At 38.8% G+C, this 16,971-nt stretch overlaps 2 protein-coding genes across 2 annotated transcripts in view; one reads left to right on the top strand and one right to left on the bottom strand.

Moving 5' to 3' along the window:
- The first annotated feature begins 6,973 nt into the window (after positions 1 to 6,973).
- On the top strand, positions 6,974 to 10,105 carry LOC134176991 (uncharacterized). Its single transcript, XM_062643689.1, has 5 exons — positions 6,974 to 7,087; positions 8,167 to 8,358; positions 8,422 to 8,472; positions 8,909 to 9,001; positions 9,966 to 10,105. Exons 1-5 carry the CDS (start codon positions 7,022 to 7,024, stop codon positions 10,035 to 10,037), a joined length of 474 nt encoding a protein of 157 aa, XP_062499673.1. The 5' UTR covers positions 6,974 to 7,021; the 3' UTR covers positions 10,038 to 10,105.
- Positions 10,031 to 16,971, bottom strand: part of LOC134176990 (structural maintenance of chromosomes protein 1A-like) — a 34,722-nt gene continuing 27,781 nt past the window's right edge. Inside the window, exons 37-43 of the mRNA XM_062643688.1 lie at positions 15,326 to 15,386; positions 15,219 to 15,272; positions 13,458 to 13,507; positions 13,320 to 13,394; positions 13,090 to 13,159; positions 11,695 to 11,808; positions 10,031 to 10,259 (exon numbers count right to left, since the gene is read on the bottom strand). Coding sequence (XP_062499672.1) covers positions 10,167 to 10,259; positions 11,695 to 11,808; positions 13,090 to 13,159; positions 13,320 to 13,394; positions 13,458 to 13,507; positions 15,219 to 15,272; positions 15,326 to 15,386 — 517 coding nt within the window. The 3' untranslated portion in view covers positions 10,031 to 10,166. The remainder of the gene's footprint in view (positions 10,260 to 11,694; positions 11,809 to 13,089; positions 13,160 to 13,319; positions 13,395 to 13,457; positions 13,508 to 15,218; positions 15,273 to 15,325; positions 15,387 to 16,971) is intronic.

Raw genomic sequence — 16,971 nt, 5'->3', positions numbered from 1 at the left:
TAGGGTGGACGAAGGACCAATGCTCTGCTTGTCCATTTTCGTGCAAAATTGATATTTGTGTTGGCAATTTGGACAGCCTAACAAACACGTAGTTACATCAAAGAGCTCAAGCTTATCTCCCCATACCATAGATATGGAGGCGCTACAGGGGTCTGGGAGGCTGAGGCACCAATGTTAATGTTACTTCCATCACACCAAGTTACTCAGGTGGAGTTCCCTCTTAAGGGCTGGGCATAGGCGTAGGAACTACGGGGCCACGGCTCCCCAATCAGCAGCCTATATAGTCACTATATGAAATAGTTCATCGTGAAACGAGCTACAAGTGAAGAAAACAAGGAGCTCCAATACGACAGTGCAAAACTATACTTGCGCGCAGACCTGGGTACACAATGGTACACTGGCCGCGCATTGAGGTTTGGCCTCCAACCTGGAGAGCTCTGGCGAATTTTTTGGGGGCTCGGTTATTTCAGGTCCCGGATAAATATCCCGGATATTCACGTGCTTGACTTATAAGCACGTGCATGTGTTTGCAGCGAATACGGCGCCACTGATAGTTCTCTTGTTTTCGACCGTCGGTCATTTAATTGTTGAATATGAGTGCGCGCATTGAAGGAGAATATTAATCTGAAGGGACCCCAGTTTGGAATTATTTGCAGCAGCTGCTGAACTCTTAGAGTCTACTATTGCATATGTGGACTTCTTTGCGAAAGAATTTCAAATTATGCAACACAACAGAAATTCAAACAAATTGAAACCGGTACGTTTTAGTTCATAAATTGAATATTATTGTTCAAACAGTAAATTGGCAATATTGATATTACATACGATTACAGTACGTACAGCGTACTAGCATGCACTGACACGAAAGACCCACTGAGCATGCATACTATAGTACTTTGATTTATGTGCAGTTGTCAACGGTTCATCCTAATAATTTGGAAATTGTTGTACACTATTTACAGGTCAAAATTGTCACTTGTCACAGTCAATTTGTATTCTGTCACACCAAATTAGTTTGTAGTCAGATCAAATTTCCAAGTTGTAAAATCAAGTTTGTTTTATGTCAGATCAAATTCACAATGTGTCAAGAAATCAAATTTTTTTAACTTGTTAAACTAGCTTAGTTGTCTGTCAAATTAACTCTGGATGGTGTCAATTCAAATTTAAAAGTTACCTGCTATTACTTAGTAACTAGTAATCAAATTTGCAAGATGTTCACCTAAGATGTTTAATGACTATGAATTTCAGCGCTTTGACTTGGATTTCGTGCAAACTTAGTACGGTCAACATCTTATTTAAGCTTATTTCACAATATCGGTAGGACAGCAGTCTGGCAAATGCACCTTGCCACGCCTACTGAAGCCAGAGTGCAGCCAGAGCCACAGTGGTAGCCAGACAGAATAGGATTTATTCCATTTTGCTCGACAGCTGTCGGGTAGGTCCGGCAGGTCTCCAGCAGATATTGTGAATCAGGCTTTAGGTACTAGATTGGACACTTTTTGTATTTGATCTTAACTTTAAACTAATTTGATTCGGCACAATAGGAATGTAATGTGACAAGTGACAATTTTGAACTGTAAATGGTGTGGGGTAATCAGAGGTGTGATTGGTATTTTATATAAATTCTGATATTGGGAAAATTAATAAGAGTTAGAACATGGTTGGTGAGGCAATACTTTAAATATTGATCAGAGACGCGAGAGCTTTCTAACATAATTAGTCAAGGCTAATTGTCAAGGATAGCTCAAGTGGGTGAGGGTCAATATTTGTCTTGTTCATTATTAGACCATGTTTTGGGTATTCTGTTGCATGTTGCCCCCTTTATGTCACATTTCATTTACAAATTTATTTTGAGCTGTAAGGCACTTAATGTGGATGGTTTTTCACTTTGGGGAGGAAGAAGGGGGGAGGTTACACATAATTGTACTTGAGGTGCGATTGACGTGCGATTGATTTGTCAAATCCCCAAAGGAAGCCAGCCGTGTAGATTATTTACCGATTGCTGTACTATGCAATCCAAGCTACATCATTTTCACTTTATTTAATTTCTTATTAATTAGTTGATGATGGAGAACAGTTTCATGATGCGTTTTCTCGTGGGAAATGTAGGATTTTTTATATCTGTATACTTGTAAGATAGAAACATAGGCCATGTTTCCACTAAGTGCACTTTAACTTAGCTTAAATGTGTTTATAAACTAAACAAGTTCAAGAAAGCGACTGTTTCCTCTTAGGAACTTGCACATCCGGGCTGTGCAAGACAAATAGTTTAGGAACACTTGTAGGCTTGTTTGAAGTATTGGCTGCTCTGTCGCAGAGTCAGAGCAACTGTTAGTTGTCACATGATAGTACTAGGAATTTGCATGACGATGACCAAAGATCTTCTCCCTCTCTCTCCTTTAGTTAATTAACAACCCTTACATCTTTCAAGGTAATCCTGTACCAGCAAAACAGTCAATATCATCAAACAGCATTGTCGAGAAGCCATCTAAGCAAGCACGCTACTGTCATGACATAGTTCAATCTAAATCACTTTGCTAAACCTACTACAAAGTAGGTCTAGGAAAGCGGTTTAGGTTTAGAATATACCCTGGTAACTGGTTTAGTGCAGGTGGAAACATGTTAATCCCTAAACCAGTTTAGCTTAAACCACTCGTTAAACTGGTTCAAGTGCTAGTGGAAACGTGTCCATAATTTTCTGTCACGATTGTGGACTAATGTGATGTCACCCATTGTTATTGCCGAAAGTTTTGATTGGTTGGATATTCTAAAGCAAGAGAGACATGTGGCTCAACAAACAAACACAGGGTATGCAAATGCATGTTTTTGGTCAATCTAAGACTAAAAAGTATTAGATATCCTGTTGCGTACATTTGTTAGATGTCATATATTGCAACTGCTGTAGTGAGTATTTTTGTGATTAGTTGCAGCTTAATTCGAATGTACTGAGAAGGGATACTATCAAAGATAGTGATGGAGCAGTGCTAGGTGGTTGCAATCAACCAACTATAAACTATGAGGTTTCAGCAGCTGGTGTTATCTTCTTCTGTCCATTTGCTGTGGAAACTCTCAATCTATGGTCACCTTACAGTTTCAAGATTCTATGTTCTATAGCTTCAAGAATTATGCAGTGAGCAACAGGATGTTTTTCATAGTCTTTAAACAGTTTATTACAACAATTGTCTATCATATTGTGGTCTTACATTGCTAGATTGGTGTTACAACATTTAAATTTAGAGATAGTGGATGTATGGATGAGTTAGGACATGCATGCCTTAGTTGTTTGGATGTTGAGGCGGGACTGTTTATGTATGTAATAAAGACAAATATGGGCGTGCATCAAAATATAAAAATTAATATAGCTATTTTGTATAAAGTCAACCAAAGTTCAAATTTAAGTCATGTAAACATCATCGATTTAAAAGAATCTTTGCGTTACAATGCCATAAACATACTGACAGTTGTTCATTCAAATGTAGTACTGCTTGACTGCTGGTCAGATTGTTGCATATACAGTATGTTGTGTTCCAAGCACGGATTTGGACAATCCATAAACTAACTACCCGGCACAATTCATGGTTTGCCCGTACAAACCATGCATTCCGAACCCTAATCCTAATTTTAACCCTAACTCTAACCACTAACCCTGACCCTAACCATATCATTGTGACCCTAACCCTTAATTAAATTACCCGGCAAAAGTAGACATCCACTACACATCCACGGTTTGTCCATATCCGTGTTTGTGCATAACATATATATACACTATAAATTATAAATTTTATAATAAACAAAACTCAACTTTTTGCTTTTGTGTTGATTCATTAGCAGGCATTTTATTTAGTGCATGAGCAGATGGATACATAGTTAGTACATCTGTAGCAGAGCATGAAATAACGGCCGGCCATAAGAGCATTGGTACACTACTGGAAACAAAGTTACAGCATGGATTGAAATGTTCGGGTTGCTTTCAGGGGTACAGTTTATGATGCTAGGAGACCACAGCTTCAGGCGTCCTCTGCGCTCGTGCGCTTCTTACAACTCACCAGCGGTCAAGACAGTTGAGCTAGTTCATGATCAAAGACTTTACCCACCTGCTTTACCACAATGTAGTGACATAACCACTGTGCAGGCAGTGAGACTGTCCACAAATGACTGTGACAGACAACCGTTAGTACACACACAATACAGGGCATTTGTACAATCATGCAGGCAGCCGATAGGCATCACACAACAATACTGGATATATAGCTGAACTGATTAAATATTTCTATTTAATCACACTGTTTAGCATAAACATATCCAGTTTAGGCAACACAAATCACATCACTCTACCAGTTATGACATAGATCAGACTCGACGAAGGGTTATGTAATTAGTCATTCATTTCTCAAAATGGCGGCTGCAATAGAGCCGCTTCAAAATGGCAGCTACAGCTCTGACTAAATGGCCAATCAATTTGAAATCCTTATTTCAGGGTCTGTGTAGAATAGTAGACAAAGCAGACAATAATGCTTGAAAACTAAAGGTTTGGGTTTCTGCTCCAAGGAATGACTCGGGTGTATGTCTAGTGTACTGATCAACTATGTAGTTGTAGGAATCAGGGAACAAGTACGCTATTTCGTGAGGTATCTCACTGTTTCTAGTATCAGCTATGGTAAAACAATTCAGACTTGAATGACTGTTCTCTATTTTGTCAGTAATGGCTTTGTCACTCTTCCTTTCTTTGTCAGCAAGCTTTTTGGTTCTCAGTTTATCTATCTCAGCAACTCTCCTGCTGTAGCACTTCCGTTGGCTATAGATTTGCTATTCTCGTACAAAATGTTTCCTCTGACTTGAGCACCAGTTTGTAAGAGTTTATTAAATCAATATCCATTCATTTTCTCTTCAAAGTGAGGCTAGGGTGGTGATCTGTTCTGACAGACTTGCATTTTTACTTCCTGGTAAAGGGATTAAAAGACGTTTGTTGACGTCAAATATTGATATGTCAACTACGTTTTGAACATTTATCTTTTTAGTTAATAGCCAGGTTGCCAAGACGTTTCGCAGATATTGTGCATATGTGCTTGGATGGTGATAAATACGAAGCAGAGATTTCACAGGAGGACATTAAATCTGTGGAAGCTGTACATACTGCCAAATTTCTTTTGGACAAATTGATGCAACAGCAATGAAAGCAATGACAATAACTCCACAAGAGGATGAACATGTTTGCACTGGGAAATTGCAGCATTCACGTGAGCAAACATGCTTTCCTTCTGTATCAAACACTGTCTTGTGTAGGGCTAATATTGGATATGCAGTTGTAATGTGTTCATTAAGAAGCTTGTTCAATTCAGTGAATACTTGCTGGGTCTCGACAACTAGGTTAGTTGGAACCGGGTAGCCAAGGGAATCACCATAGAAGGAGAGTTTGGCATCAAAGTCAGTAGCAACAACAGTCCAGTGGTTTCCTGTTAATAGTCGATTGGATGCTACAGCAGTGCCTGACATAGGGTCAATTTGCACATTTATAATCCAAAAAGCTAGTCGAATGCTGGTTCTTCCATGGAGTGCTGTTGTAATATAGTCTTGAAGTCTTGCTTGTTGTACTCTGATAGTACAAGGCACAAACAATCTTCTGATGACAGGTTCACGATGTTAGCAAGACACTCTAGCAGTTCATCTGACAACCATCTATTACATGCTAACTTTGACAATTGGCTGTTACTAAGACGAGCACATACTGTTGCAGATGCAGATTGATTTAGCAATAGCTCCTTGAACGTTTGTAAAGCATGATTGTCAGGGTGTTCTAGATTCAAATTCTTTGGAAGGTTATAGGTCTGATCGAACCATTTTTCTTCCTGAAGGACCTATTAAAAGTTGAATGGTTATCATTACTGATAGAACATTAGTTCTGGTACAATAGTGACAGGTACATGCATGCACATTGTAAGTAGCTGTGTGTATGTGTGTGTGTGTGTGTGTGTGTGTGTGTGTGTGTGTGTGTGTGTGTGTGCGCGCACGCACGCGCGCATGTTGTATTTAGATTTGTTAGAAAGTTGCTATATACTATCTGTGCACAATTTATTAATTAAGTTATTGACCTCTGATGCTATTCTCTTGGCTTCATGCATTGCATCCAGATCAAAGATTCCAAATAGAAATGATGCACCATAATGCCTGTTCAAAGCCTTTTCGCTAGATTCATTCTCCTTCCTACTCAATGCTCTACTGCATGTTGTACAGGTAGAATGGCTGGGCATCATGCTTCTGTTGTGTGGATCACTGAACTGATTAGTTCCAGTCACGCAAATGATGCTTCCTTTCTCTGGGCTGACACGAGGGAAGATCAGCCTAGTGCAATCTTGACGGGATAGCTCTCTTACAGATCTACGCAGGTCAAATGTAACGTGAGGCGCAGCCTAGACAGCCCCTGCTACGTAAGGTTTCCTAGCCGAAGTGCCTTCGCTAATTACTACTAGCTAACCTCTTCTCCAACGTGAATGAAACAGAAGCAGGGAAGTTTGTAAACATGCTTTCAGCTGAAAAGAACGCGAAATTGAACAGACGGGGAATTGCACTGTGACAAGTGCTGCAAACTCACGTGCAGGATAGCCACGGCACGTGTACTAAAAAGTCAAGCACGTGAGTCTAGCATTTATCCGGGATATATATATCCGGGACTTGAAATAACCGGGCCCAAAAAAATTCGCGAGCTCTGGTACATAGTGTAAACGCACGGAATGGCTAAAACACACAACACACGCTAAAGTTGCCGACTACACTAATAATCTAACAATACTAGGCCCAGAGTCTCTCTCTACGGCGCTAGACCATTGTAATTAAACCATTATTTAAACAAAAATGTATTGAAATTGTAGCCTTAAATTAAAGCATACATCTTGAACAACTATCGAAAATTTAGGGAAAATCAAAATTCCATGTAGCCTGGACAGCTGAGCCGGCGCAATGGTTAGGTGTCAACGTCACGTGAGCTTCTACTCTGGACCTGATTACGCTGGTGACGGGACTCTGAATGGCAGCTAAGCGTGAGCGTTCCAATTCTCTCCGTGAAAGCGCGAGAGGTCTTCCACCGCAGTTGGTAAGACATCAAGTAGTTAAAAAGGGCGTGGTGTTGGGTAGCTTGCTAAAAGAGTACAAGTATCGTGTATGTATGCTATGAATGATCAACTAAAGTTAACGTACACTGCTTATCGCTCTGCCTCACACGTATAAACAGCTATCAGCAAATATTGGAGTAATCATGGCAGTTTAACTAGAATGTGTACTGTAGCTATATCTACGTACTAGAACGTCATAAGACGTCATCGTCCCCAAACTCTATACTTAGCCATAGGAGAGCTTACAAGTTCAGTTCACAAAAGCAAAAAAGATTATGCAATGGTGACCAGAGAATCTTGCATGGATCTATTGGGCTTTGTCATACTCCTATGATCTTGCAAACTGTAAGGTTCATAATTCGTTTGCTCTGACCACTGGCATAGCGTCAGGGAAGAGGGAGGAAGGGGGTGCCAGAGGAAGGGGTGCAAGAGGAAGGAAGGGGGTGTAAGAGGGAGGGAGGATGCAAGAGGGTGAAAGAGGGTGCAAGAGGGAGGGAGGGGGTGCAAGAGGGTGCCTCCCCAATCTTTGTAGGCGTGCCAAGCAGAAGCACCATGTTTCCCTAAGGTTACCAAACAGTCAGCCATATATATAATAGTGTGGTGTGTTGATCACGAATCAACTATCTATTTGATGGAACAAACAGATCAGTATTTCAGACTGAAGCCAGTGTGAAAAATAGTCGTGACAGGTAAAGTGGGCATGCCCATCATACTTTTCTGCAAATGGCGGACATCCATCCTGTGGAAGTAAAAAGTAAGAAATGGGGTGAGGCTTTGCAGTGTGAGGCTTTGCAGTGTGATTGATAAGCTCCTCAAAACTTGAGGACCACACTATGCCAGTCCTCTGATGGCAAGTTAAAATCTTAAATTATACAGTATGTAAAGTTTGTATCAACTAAAGACAATAGTGTAAATTAATAGCGCACAAAGACAAAAGAACACACACACACACACACACACACACACACACACACACACACACGCACGCACGCACAACAGACCTTCTAAAGTTCGATGTACAAGCTTGCAATCAACTACCTTTCTTTTGCTGTGCTTCTAGATACGCCACGATTCCCAATTTGTCAATGAAGCTGCAGAGTCGGTAATTTATGATGTTGTCCTTGACGAAGAAAGCAATGAGCAGATCACTCGGCTATTCAAAATTATCGATACGAATAGTGACGGAAAACTGAGTATAGAAGACTTTGAACGATCTGAAGGTGCAGGACCTATGACAACCAAATGGCAAGAAGTATAGTTTACTACTACTACATATATACAATTAGCTGATCATACCTTGCATGCTACTTTACAGCTTAGAGACAAGTTTGACATGGATGGAGATGGCCTTGTAACAATGCAAGAGGTTAGAGCTGTCCAAACATTCATTACTGAATAAAAATTATTCAATTTATTTTAATTCAACACATTGAGCAAGACGAAAGTACAAATAATTCCAAACTGATTATTTTTACAATAACTGTTGTATTAGTGACAGTTTTAGTCTCACTGCTGCTGTTCGTGTTCTCAATGTTTAAAAATGATCATCATTGAACCATTACTTTGTCTTCAAAACCTGTTGTTCTACTTAAATATAAGCTAAAATCCAAGCAGTAATAACAGTGGTGTCACTAGACCACCAAAAAATTGGGGAGATTAGGTAACATTTATGAGATTCTGTCTATTGTCCTAAAGGGCACACCTATTAATTTTGGGGCCATGGCCTCCCCAGGACCCTATATAGTAATACCTAACATGGAATACGATACTGCATACATTTGCAAATGTTCTTTATGTTGCAGTTTCGTCGTGGATTCAAGAAAATGGTACTCAGACTATCGTGTAAATTTGAAAGCTCAGAAGGACCAACAACTGTTGGCGAATATCTACAAAAGGTACTAAACCACATAAATATTACAACACTTCACATTTCAACTGTTGTAGTCAATTGCACGTGTTCCTTTCCAATAAATAAGTATCTTCTCAATTCAAATTATGAAGTAGAGTAAGGGTTAGATACATGAATGTTACTGTAGCTGCAAATTTAAAAATGTTTGCCTTTCTTTGTACGCAGCCCCATGACGACTCTTCCCTTTCATGTTTAACTTAAATAAGAGTCCTCTCCTATAATAACTGCCATTATGATAACATATAGTTTATCCTCGTTTCTTATGTGAAGAATGTCCAAAATCTACTGTAAATTGGCCGTTGCTGTGAGTGTACTAGCAGAAGAGTCACACAGAGAAAAATTCTGTGTTAATCCCCTTTGTGAGTAGATAGCAGTTGTCTCCTGGTGCTCTAGAAATTGTAGCATTTCTTTGTTTCCTGTTGCCCTGTAACTTCTAACATTTATGATGCATACAAACCTGCAACACCACAAGCTGTCATACCTTATCTACTTGCACATGCCTATGCCCAGTCATCATCGTACTTGCTCTGACGACTGGGTGTAACCACTCACAAAGCACTTTAAGCAGTAAACGCGAGTTCACTTCCATTTGAAGGTACAGTTGTACCAACAGCTCCATAGCACAACAATGTATGGTGTAGTTAGTGTGCATGGTGTTATAGTCTGACCCATAATTTGTAAAATGTAATCAAGCAATTCGATCAAAAATACTGCAACTCCTTATACACTCATTCGTAGCCATTACATGCCAAGTGTAAGTCAATTGGTTTCAAGTTGACCAACTTCTACCTGACAGATCTAGAATCTCTTTACAATTGCACTGGAAAATGCAATTATTGCAATTGTTTCCAGTGTTACCTTATGTGCATAAAATATACTTGCTGTCAATATAATGTCATTGTATGTAATGAACAGAAATGTAAACTACAACCTGATCTTCTGTTTCATAGATTGAAGCACTAGTCAATGGCCAAGTTCAGGAGCTGTGCAAACAGGCTTTCCTCTGGTACGTTAGTATGTGACATATTGCAATGCTTTAATTACGACTGCATTGTTCAAGAGACTTTGCTGTTGTAACTACGTGATAAAATAACTAACCTACAGTGACACGATAACGAGTCTGTTCAGATGATACACTATATCAGCAACAGTTACATGCCATATGGTGAGTCAGCATACGGAACATCTGCATATTGTGTGAGATCCAATGTCAGAATCTGACTCATCGGGCCAGTTGCCCCATTCTGCAAATAAAAATTTGGTTATACAATTGCACAAACATAGAATGTGTACAGCTGTTACAGTAACTAAGATATACTCCCTACTGCTCATAAATTATGACATCAAAGTTAGACACCATATAATTGAGGATGTATAGAGTGTACCATCCCACCTCATATGTACTGTACCCTTTCAAGAATAGAAGCCTACTGTAATGTCAGGTTATCATTGCTCAAAAGCATAGTCATGCTTTTTAGTATTATACAGTCATCTGAGTATCATCATGATCATAATTTTGAGCAAAATCGCAGTTGTCATGCTGCATGTGTGGTCTGTTAGCCTAATGTGCACAGAGCTCCACTATATGTAACAATAATGGCAATTATTGAAATAATAACATTTTCAAGAGCAACTGAAAGTGAAAATAAGAGATACACATCACTTTTTGTTGCACAACCAGCATTAGAAACTCATAAGAAATCACTGTAAAACAAGACTAAAATGTTTAGTGTACCTAACCCCAGTGACCACCCACATGACTTATATGAATTCAATACACATGTTACTAGAGACCAGAACATTCAAAGCTTCTTGGAACAGAGTCTCCGTGATCCTGAATAGACGCTTGCAGTAGGGTACAACAATAATGTTGCTAGTATTGTTTGGATGAAAGTTGACAAACTACAATGCACTATGAGCTCAACACTTTCCTGCACCACACAGTGTTGCTGCATATTAAAGCTGACTTTGACTAGAGGCCAGTCTCAAATAATGCCAAAGTTTTCAAAGTTGCCATTGGCACAGGAGCCAATCTTGAATACAAGCTGAGGTTTGTGAATGCCTGGTCTCAATCATCTCCTTGTGATTTGTCCGTGTTGGTCAGGGGCTTTACAGCATTTCTCCCTCTCGTCTTATTGTCTTTGTTTACAAAACCATCAGTGTCCATGCACAGCCTAAAGGAACGGTACACACTGTTACGTTCAAGCTGGCTGTAGTCAGAGCTGCAAAAAGCCAGTTCTAATGTTGTAGCTTCAGACCATGCATAGAAGTCCGTCCTGAATTGAAGCCTGTTCTGAATAGAAGTCTGTTGGCAAATTCGGCTGTGCGAAAACAAGCCTTGAATGCATGACATTACGGAGTCTACATTGCATGCCGTGTCTGATTTAATTGCCTAGACAGCTTGTCCAACTGAGAAATCACTGTGACACAAAGTACAATGTATAAGCACTAATGGCAGCAAGGAATCCCAACCTCTAGGACTACTCGCACAACAAGAGAGAAATCAGAATAGCAGCTGTTGATAGTTCTACAAGTCAGAGCAACCTACCAGTTTTGCCAGATGTGCTAACAAACTTAGTGTAATAATACACTAGCAGCGCTAGCATAACATTACTAAGGTAAAAGCTGAGCTGCAAAACACAAGCTGGATAGAACAATGTGTATTACATATGCATGTACCTTTCTTGAAACTCCAATTAATGCATCAGCATGTTCATACAATCCCAACTTGAGAGAGATGACAATACACTGAAAATTACCTTTTTCACACTCCTTCTTAACATACCTAGCAACCTGACACATATACAAAAAATTAATTAGTCTACAAAAATAAAGAAGTATGCTAACAAACTCTACAATCTCTAGAATGAAAGTTAGGGACTTGCCCTATGGTAACCTTACTTCATCAATACATGTTATCATAAGATTAGTGTGCGGCTTTTACCAGCATGAGAGGGGAGGCTAGTGCCTGAGGCAAAAGCCGAGGACTCTAACTCCACTCTGAGTGCTGGTAAAAGCTAACCTTGTACCCAGTCCTCCTCGCGCGGGCTCCACGTGCTTTGGTCACGTGTTTTGGCACATGCTTTTTGTTCCACTTGCTAGGAGAGCCATATACTAGCATGCTAATCATACGATAAGTATTTGCGAGTATACCATGGTCATATGACATGCACCATAAAGTGAGAGTGCGGTATTAACCGGCAGTAACTTACTGCGCACTTGCCGTGCAATATGTCATATACACCATCTCAAAATGCACTCGTGACTGGTCATACATCACGTGAACATGGGATAACCATAATTATGACACAACAAATACTCAATGGCAACATGGGATTGTACACATATACCAAACAGAAACTGTAACTCTGATAGAAATTATGATGTAAGAGACAACAAGGATTTACGCATTCTGAAACACAGGACTATTGAAATGCACACAGCTAATTGTAGTCCTAGAGTATTGAACACAACATTGATATGATCTTTACGATCTGCTCGACCTCCATGTTCTGCTTTTAAATTCCACTAATTTATGACAACAGGCCAGTACTCAAAATAGCAGAAAGCAACAATAGCATCATCTACAGCATACATGAAACCTTAGCATGCTTAGATCACAACACTTCCAATACATGTAGCAAAAGTTTAACTAACACCAAGAAAATGTCTACAGCATAATACTAAACGCAATCTAGATATCTAACATACAATTTCAGCACTAGCTGTAAATGACTAAATGCGTGACATTTATAAAGACTTACTCAAACATACACCACTATACAAACACACACATACAGTAGACATATGATTTACTGAATCTCATTTATAACAAACTGTAAGTCAGTCTTGCTGCTTGTCATCTGTCTCATTACAACACTATCTGAGCACATTGTCTGTCCTCATAATAAAATTAAACCTAGCATTTCAATTCTCTTTCTCGACAGCAATGTTGATAAAGTTGAAAGTGGGACTACCGGATTAACAAGACAAAGATTAAGCTTTCATTATACCAATTGAAGATTTGGGATGACTTTACACCTAATTAAAATTGCTTACAGTACAGACACTAACCTTATGAATATTTGTTCTATCTAAAGCAGCATCAACTTCATCAAGAACAAAGAAAGGAGGATGACGAAAACTACAGCAAACACAGAAGATGAATCAAAGTGGAATGTTAAAATGGACAAAACCTAAATTGCCAACTAAGCCAAGATAGCCTTCTTGATATAATAAAGGTGCAGTTTCAAGATTGGCATGCACACACATACATACAACTTTTGAATACTACGATCACAAACCTTCGAAGTGCAAATACAAGAGCAAGAGCAGCAATTGTTTTTTCACCACCAGAAAGATCTCTCATTGGAAGAAATCTAAGACACAACATATGCAGAAAATGCTTTGATTTGAAATAGAATGTCTACTAAATTTGCTACCGCTTTCCAGGTGGAATACACTCATACATAATTGCACCCAAGTAAGGATCCTAAAAACAAGGAAAATATGAAATCGCAGAGTGTAATCTAAATGATATAACTGCTCACTACACACATTTGTAAGGTTGGTCATTAACAGTAAATGATAGCTGTCTCAAAAATATTGGCTAGAAACCTGGGTTTCCTACATTTGATTACTTCATAAACGCATAGTTTGATATTAAGTAATTATCAAACATAGTTGCTTACTATGTACACCCTGAGCAAAAATTTTAGCGAAAGAGCTCATCTGAACATTGAAGTATAATACTAGTAGTGAATTTCTTTATCTTTTCTGGTCTGAGGCATAAGAAGAGTTTTTAGAAGAGCTAGATCATGCACAGTTGGATGAGAAGAGCCAAGTACAATACCGTTGAAAGAGAATTCAGGAGAGCTTGAGCACTGGCAGTAATATAGAGATAAGTGCAAAAATGGTAGCTGTTGTTTAGTTATGCACCTTACGTGGCAGTTAAGTACATTTAATCACTGTTCCGTCTTCCATAAAAAAAAGTCAGAAAGGAGTCTTGTGACTCTTCCAACACTTTATTAATAAAAAAGAAAGAAGTAAGATACAACCCAAAATCACGTGACTTTAAATCGCCATAACAATGAACAAATGAGCTTTTCTAACCCTGAAAATAATCATATTCTCTCCATGAAAACAGAGATAATCTGCCTAGACAAGCAGAAACAACTCTGCATTGTTTAGAAACAACCATCTGCTGAGATGTTGGCTGTATGTACACAAACAGATCTAGGGCGTATTTATTCTTTTCTGCCTCTTCTGGAAGAGTTGTTTGGAAGAGTAGGCAAAGACGAAAGATGTGGCACATGCGCTTGTGTCAATTCTTTGGCAATGGACGATTTTCGTGTCAAACTGGCAGTAGTGGTAGCAGAAGTGATGTTGTTGCTTCTTCCTGACAATGAAATGAGCTTTTTCCATCTGAAGAGCTTGGAGAAGTTGTGGCCCCCTTATAGGGAAAGAGAGCGCAGCCAGAACTCGTATTCTTGGGTATGTTGAAAGGTTAGGCGTCGCTAGAAGCAGTTGATAATGCAGAATTTGCAAAGTTGATTGTCATGGTAGAAATCTACACGTTACAGCCCACTAACGAATTGCCTGTGGAATGTCACATGTCTGCAACCCAAATTACGTGTGCGGTAACTAAACGAAAGCGAAAAAGAAACACAGCAAAGTTATTCCGGCTGCTCTCCTGGAAGAGGCGGAAGAGTCTTCTGACACCTCTGACCACTCTTCTACCTCCACCGAAAATAAAGAAACAAAGCAGAATTTCCTCTATCTCTTCAGAGGAAGCAGAAAAGAATAAAGAAATGCGCCCCTATTAAATCATCATCAAAGAACTGGTCATAAAATTTTGCTGTCTTGTTTTTCACTTTGCTGTAAGAAAAGAAATCTATTTATCAACACAACTGCTCACATTGCTATAAAGATGGAACACACTTGTTTCCATTTGCCACTTAGACCCCACACAACCACAGTAACCAAAACGTACAGAGACACAATACAGTGATAACAGAAATGCACAAAATATGATTATGTGTAGTTAGTTTAATCTGTTGGGTAAGTAACAACCAGCAGTTTCCGAAGAAGCAGAAACATAAGTGCTTTGTGGTACACATGTCATACAATGAAAGGTATTGCAACTAATCCACTATACACATCTACATGCCCATTGTTCCAAATACAAGGTACATTGAAATTACCGTTATGTTGTCTGGATATAGAGCAGCTTGTGCTCCTGGCTGGTAGCAAATACTCTACAACAAGTGTTTTTGCACAGTTTTCTTACAACAATAGTTTTGCAACAAACCTTATATATTTCATCAACACGATCTTTCACCACATCAAATGCCTCCATAAACCGAGTGTAACTACAAACAAAAAAATATAAACACAACTGAACACATACCCATGCAAATATTAATTGTAAGCAATGTTCTGTTACAATAAGGAAAAATTTATCATTAGGCTCCGCAGCTTTCTCTCTTCCTTCAGATACATGGAAGTTGAAGGTAAACAAGCACAAGGGAGACAACAAATCCAGTTGACAGCAATGCCGTAAGGTGCCCTTACTGTCACTGTCGACAATCAGTAAAGCAAGTCGCTTTTTATGAGAGTTGTTGTCAGCTTACTAGAGCCTCCCTAAATGACAATGCAGTAAAGGACATCTATTTGTTCAACGTCCTTAATGCCTTCTTTGTATCTGCATCATTGATAACATTCACTGAAATCTTCTTTGTCATATCTCATTCACTATCATACTTTATCATTTGTTCTACAATAATTAAAGCTTGCGGTAAACACCACTCAGTAGTTTAGAGAAAACATAAAGCACTTCATTTTGTCTGATTGTATGAAACCATCTGTACAGCAAAGTAAGATATGCAACAAGGCACAAGTGTAAATTCACAACAAGTGTAACTTCACAAGGCCGGTTTGATCATCAACAGTATTGCAAGTATAGGGTTTTAGGACATAGTAGATGCAGACTGAATCTGTGCTCTTCAAAAGAGACATCAATGAGCCTGTTTCCAAGAACCTTCTCCATTTTGAGGAGGCAACAACTCAAATTCAATAATCAGGAATGAAACCGTACATTCTAAACGTTTCTGTCTTTGAATATCTAATTGAAATTGTTTTCTAGCCAGTGGCAATACCTACTTCATTTCTGTTTCAATATTGGGTCAACAACTAAAACTGTGATTTATTGAATTTTTGGATCAGTCAAACACACGTCCAAGTCTAACACACGTCCAAGTCTAGCAGGAATTACAAATAATTATCTTTCTTTAATTCCAGTAACACAGCGGTCAGTAAGAGCAGGAATCTACTTAGATGGAATTACAAGATTTAATGCTATAACAGTAAATTTTTGTTTCTCTACCCTTTAATGTTCATTTTCCCATTAGAACATAAATTAATGAAGAGTGTATGCTCCACATGGCTGAGATTGAGCCAAATGCTGAGTCTACACATACTATAACTATAAAAAGGTACAAATGTATGTATAAATTACATTGGTGCAAGAATCCTAAAAACTAATTTGTTAACATCAAAAAATATGCAAGAATAGTAAGACAAAATAGAACAAAACATATGCATGTAATAAAGAACAAGAGACATCGTACCCTTTTGTTACTATATCAAACATTTTAGTGTTAAATCAAGATGGTTACGTGTTCTGTAGCTTCAAAATGTCTGGCAAGGTATTGTAAACAATGCTCTTTTGAGAACAAATTGAAGATGTACCATAGTAATGGTCTCATATAAGTAACATATTCGAGTTATAAGATGAGAACTGCAACCAACCATGCAATAGTCAACAGTGTGGAAAATAACGGTAGGACATAGGACAATGTCCCACCTAATGTGTTGTTTGTCCGACCAAATACTGAACCACTGTTTGGACATGTTAGGACAAAACATCCACACGTACGCATATATCATAGTGTAAAC

Source organism: Corticium candelabrum, chromosome 3, assembly GCF_963422355.1.
Source record: "Corticium candelabrum chromosome 3, ooCorCand1.1, whole genome shotgun sequence".
In the NCBI taxonomy this organism is placed as follows: Eukaryota; Metazoa; Porifera; class Homoscleromorpha; order Homosclerophorida; family Plakinidae; genus Corticium; species Corticium candelabrum.
Note: the sequence above shows the minus strand (reverse complement) of the source record. Positions and strands in the feature narration are given on the sequence as shown.

Bases quoted from the DNA above. Each gene is read 5' to 3' on its own strand.
- LOC134176991 (XM_062643689.1), top strand. From the start codon at position 7,022: ATGGCAGCTAAGCGTGAGCGTTCCAATTCTCTCCGTGAAAGCGCGAGA. The intron at 8,359-8,421 runs GTATAGTTTACT...GCTACTTTACAG, and splicing joins TGACAACCAAATGGCAAGAA to CTTAGAGACAAGTTTGACAT. The intron at 8,473-8,908 runs GTTAGAGCTGTC...TTTATGTTGCAG, and splicing joins GCCTTGTAACAATGCAAGAG to TTTCGTCGTGGATTCAAGAA.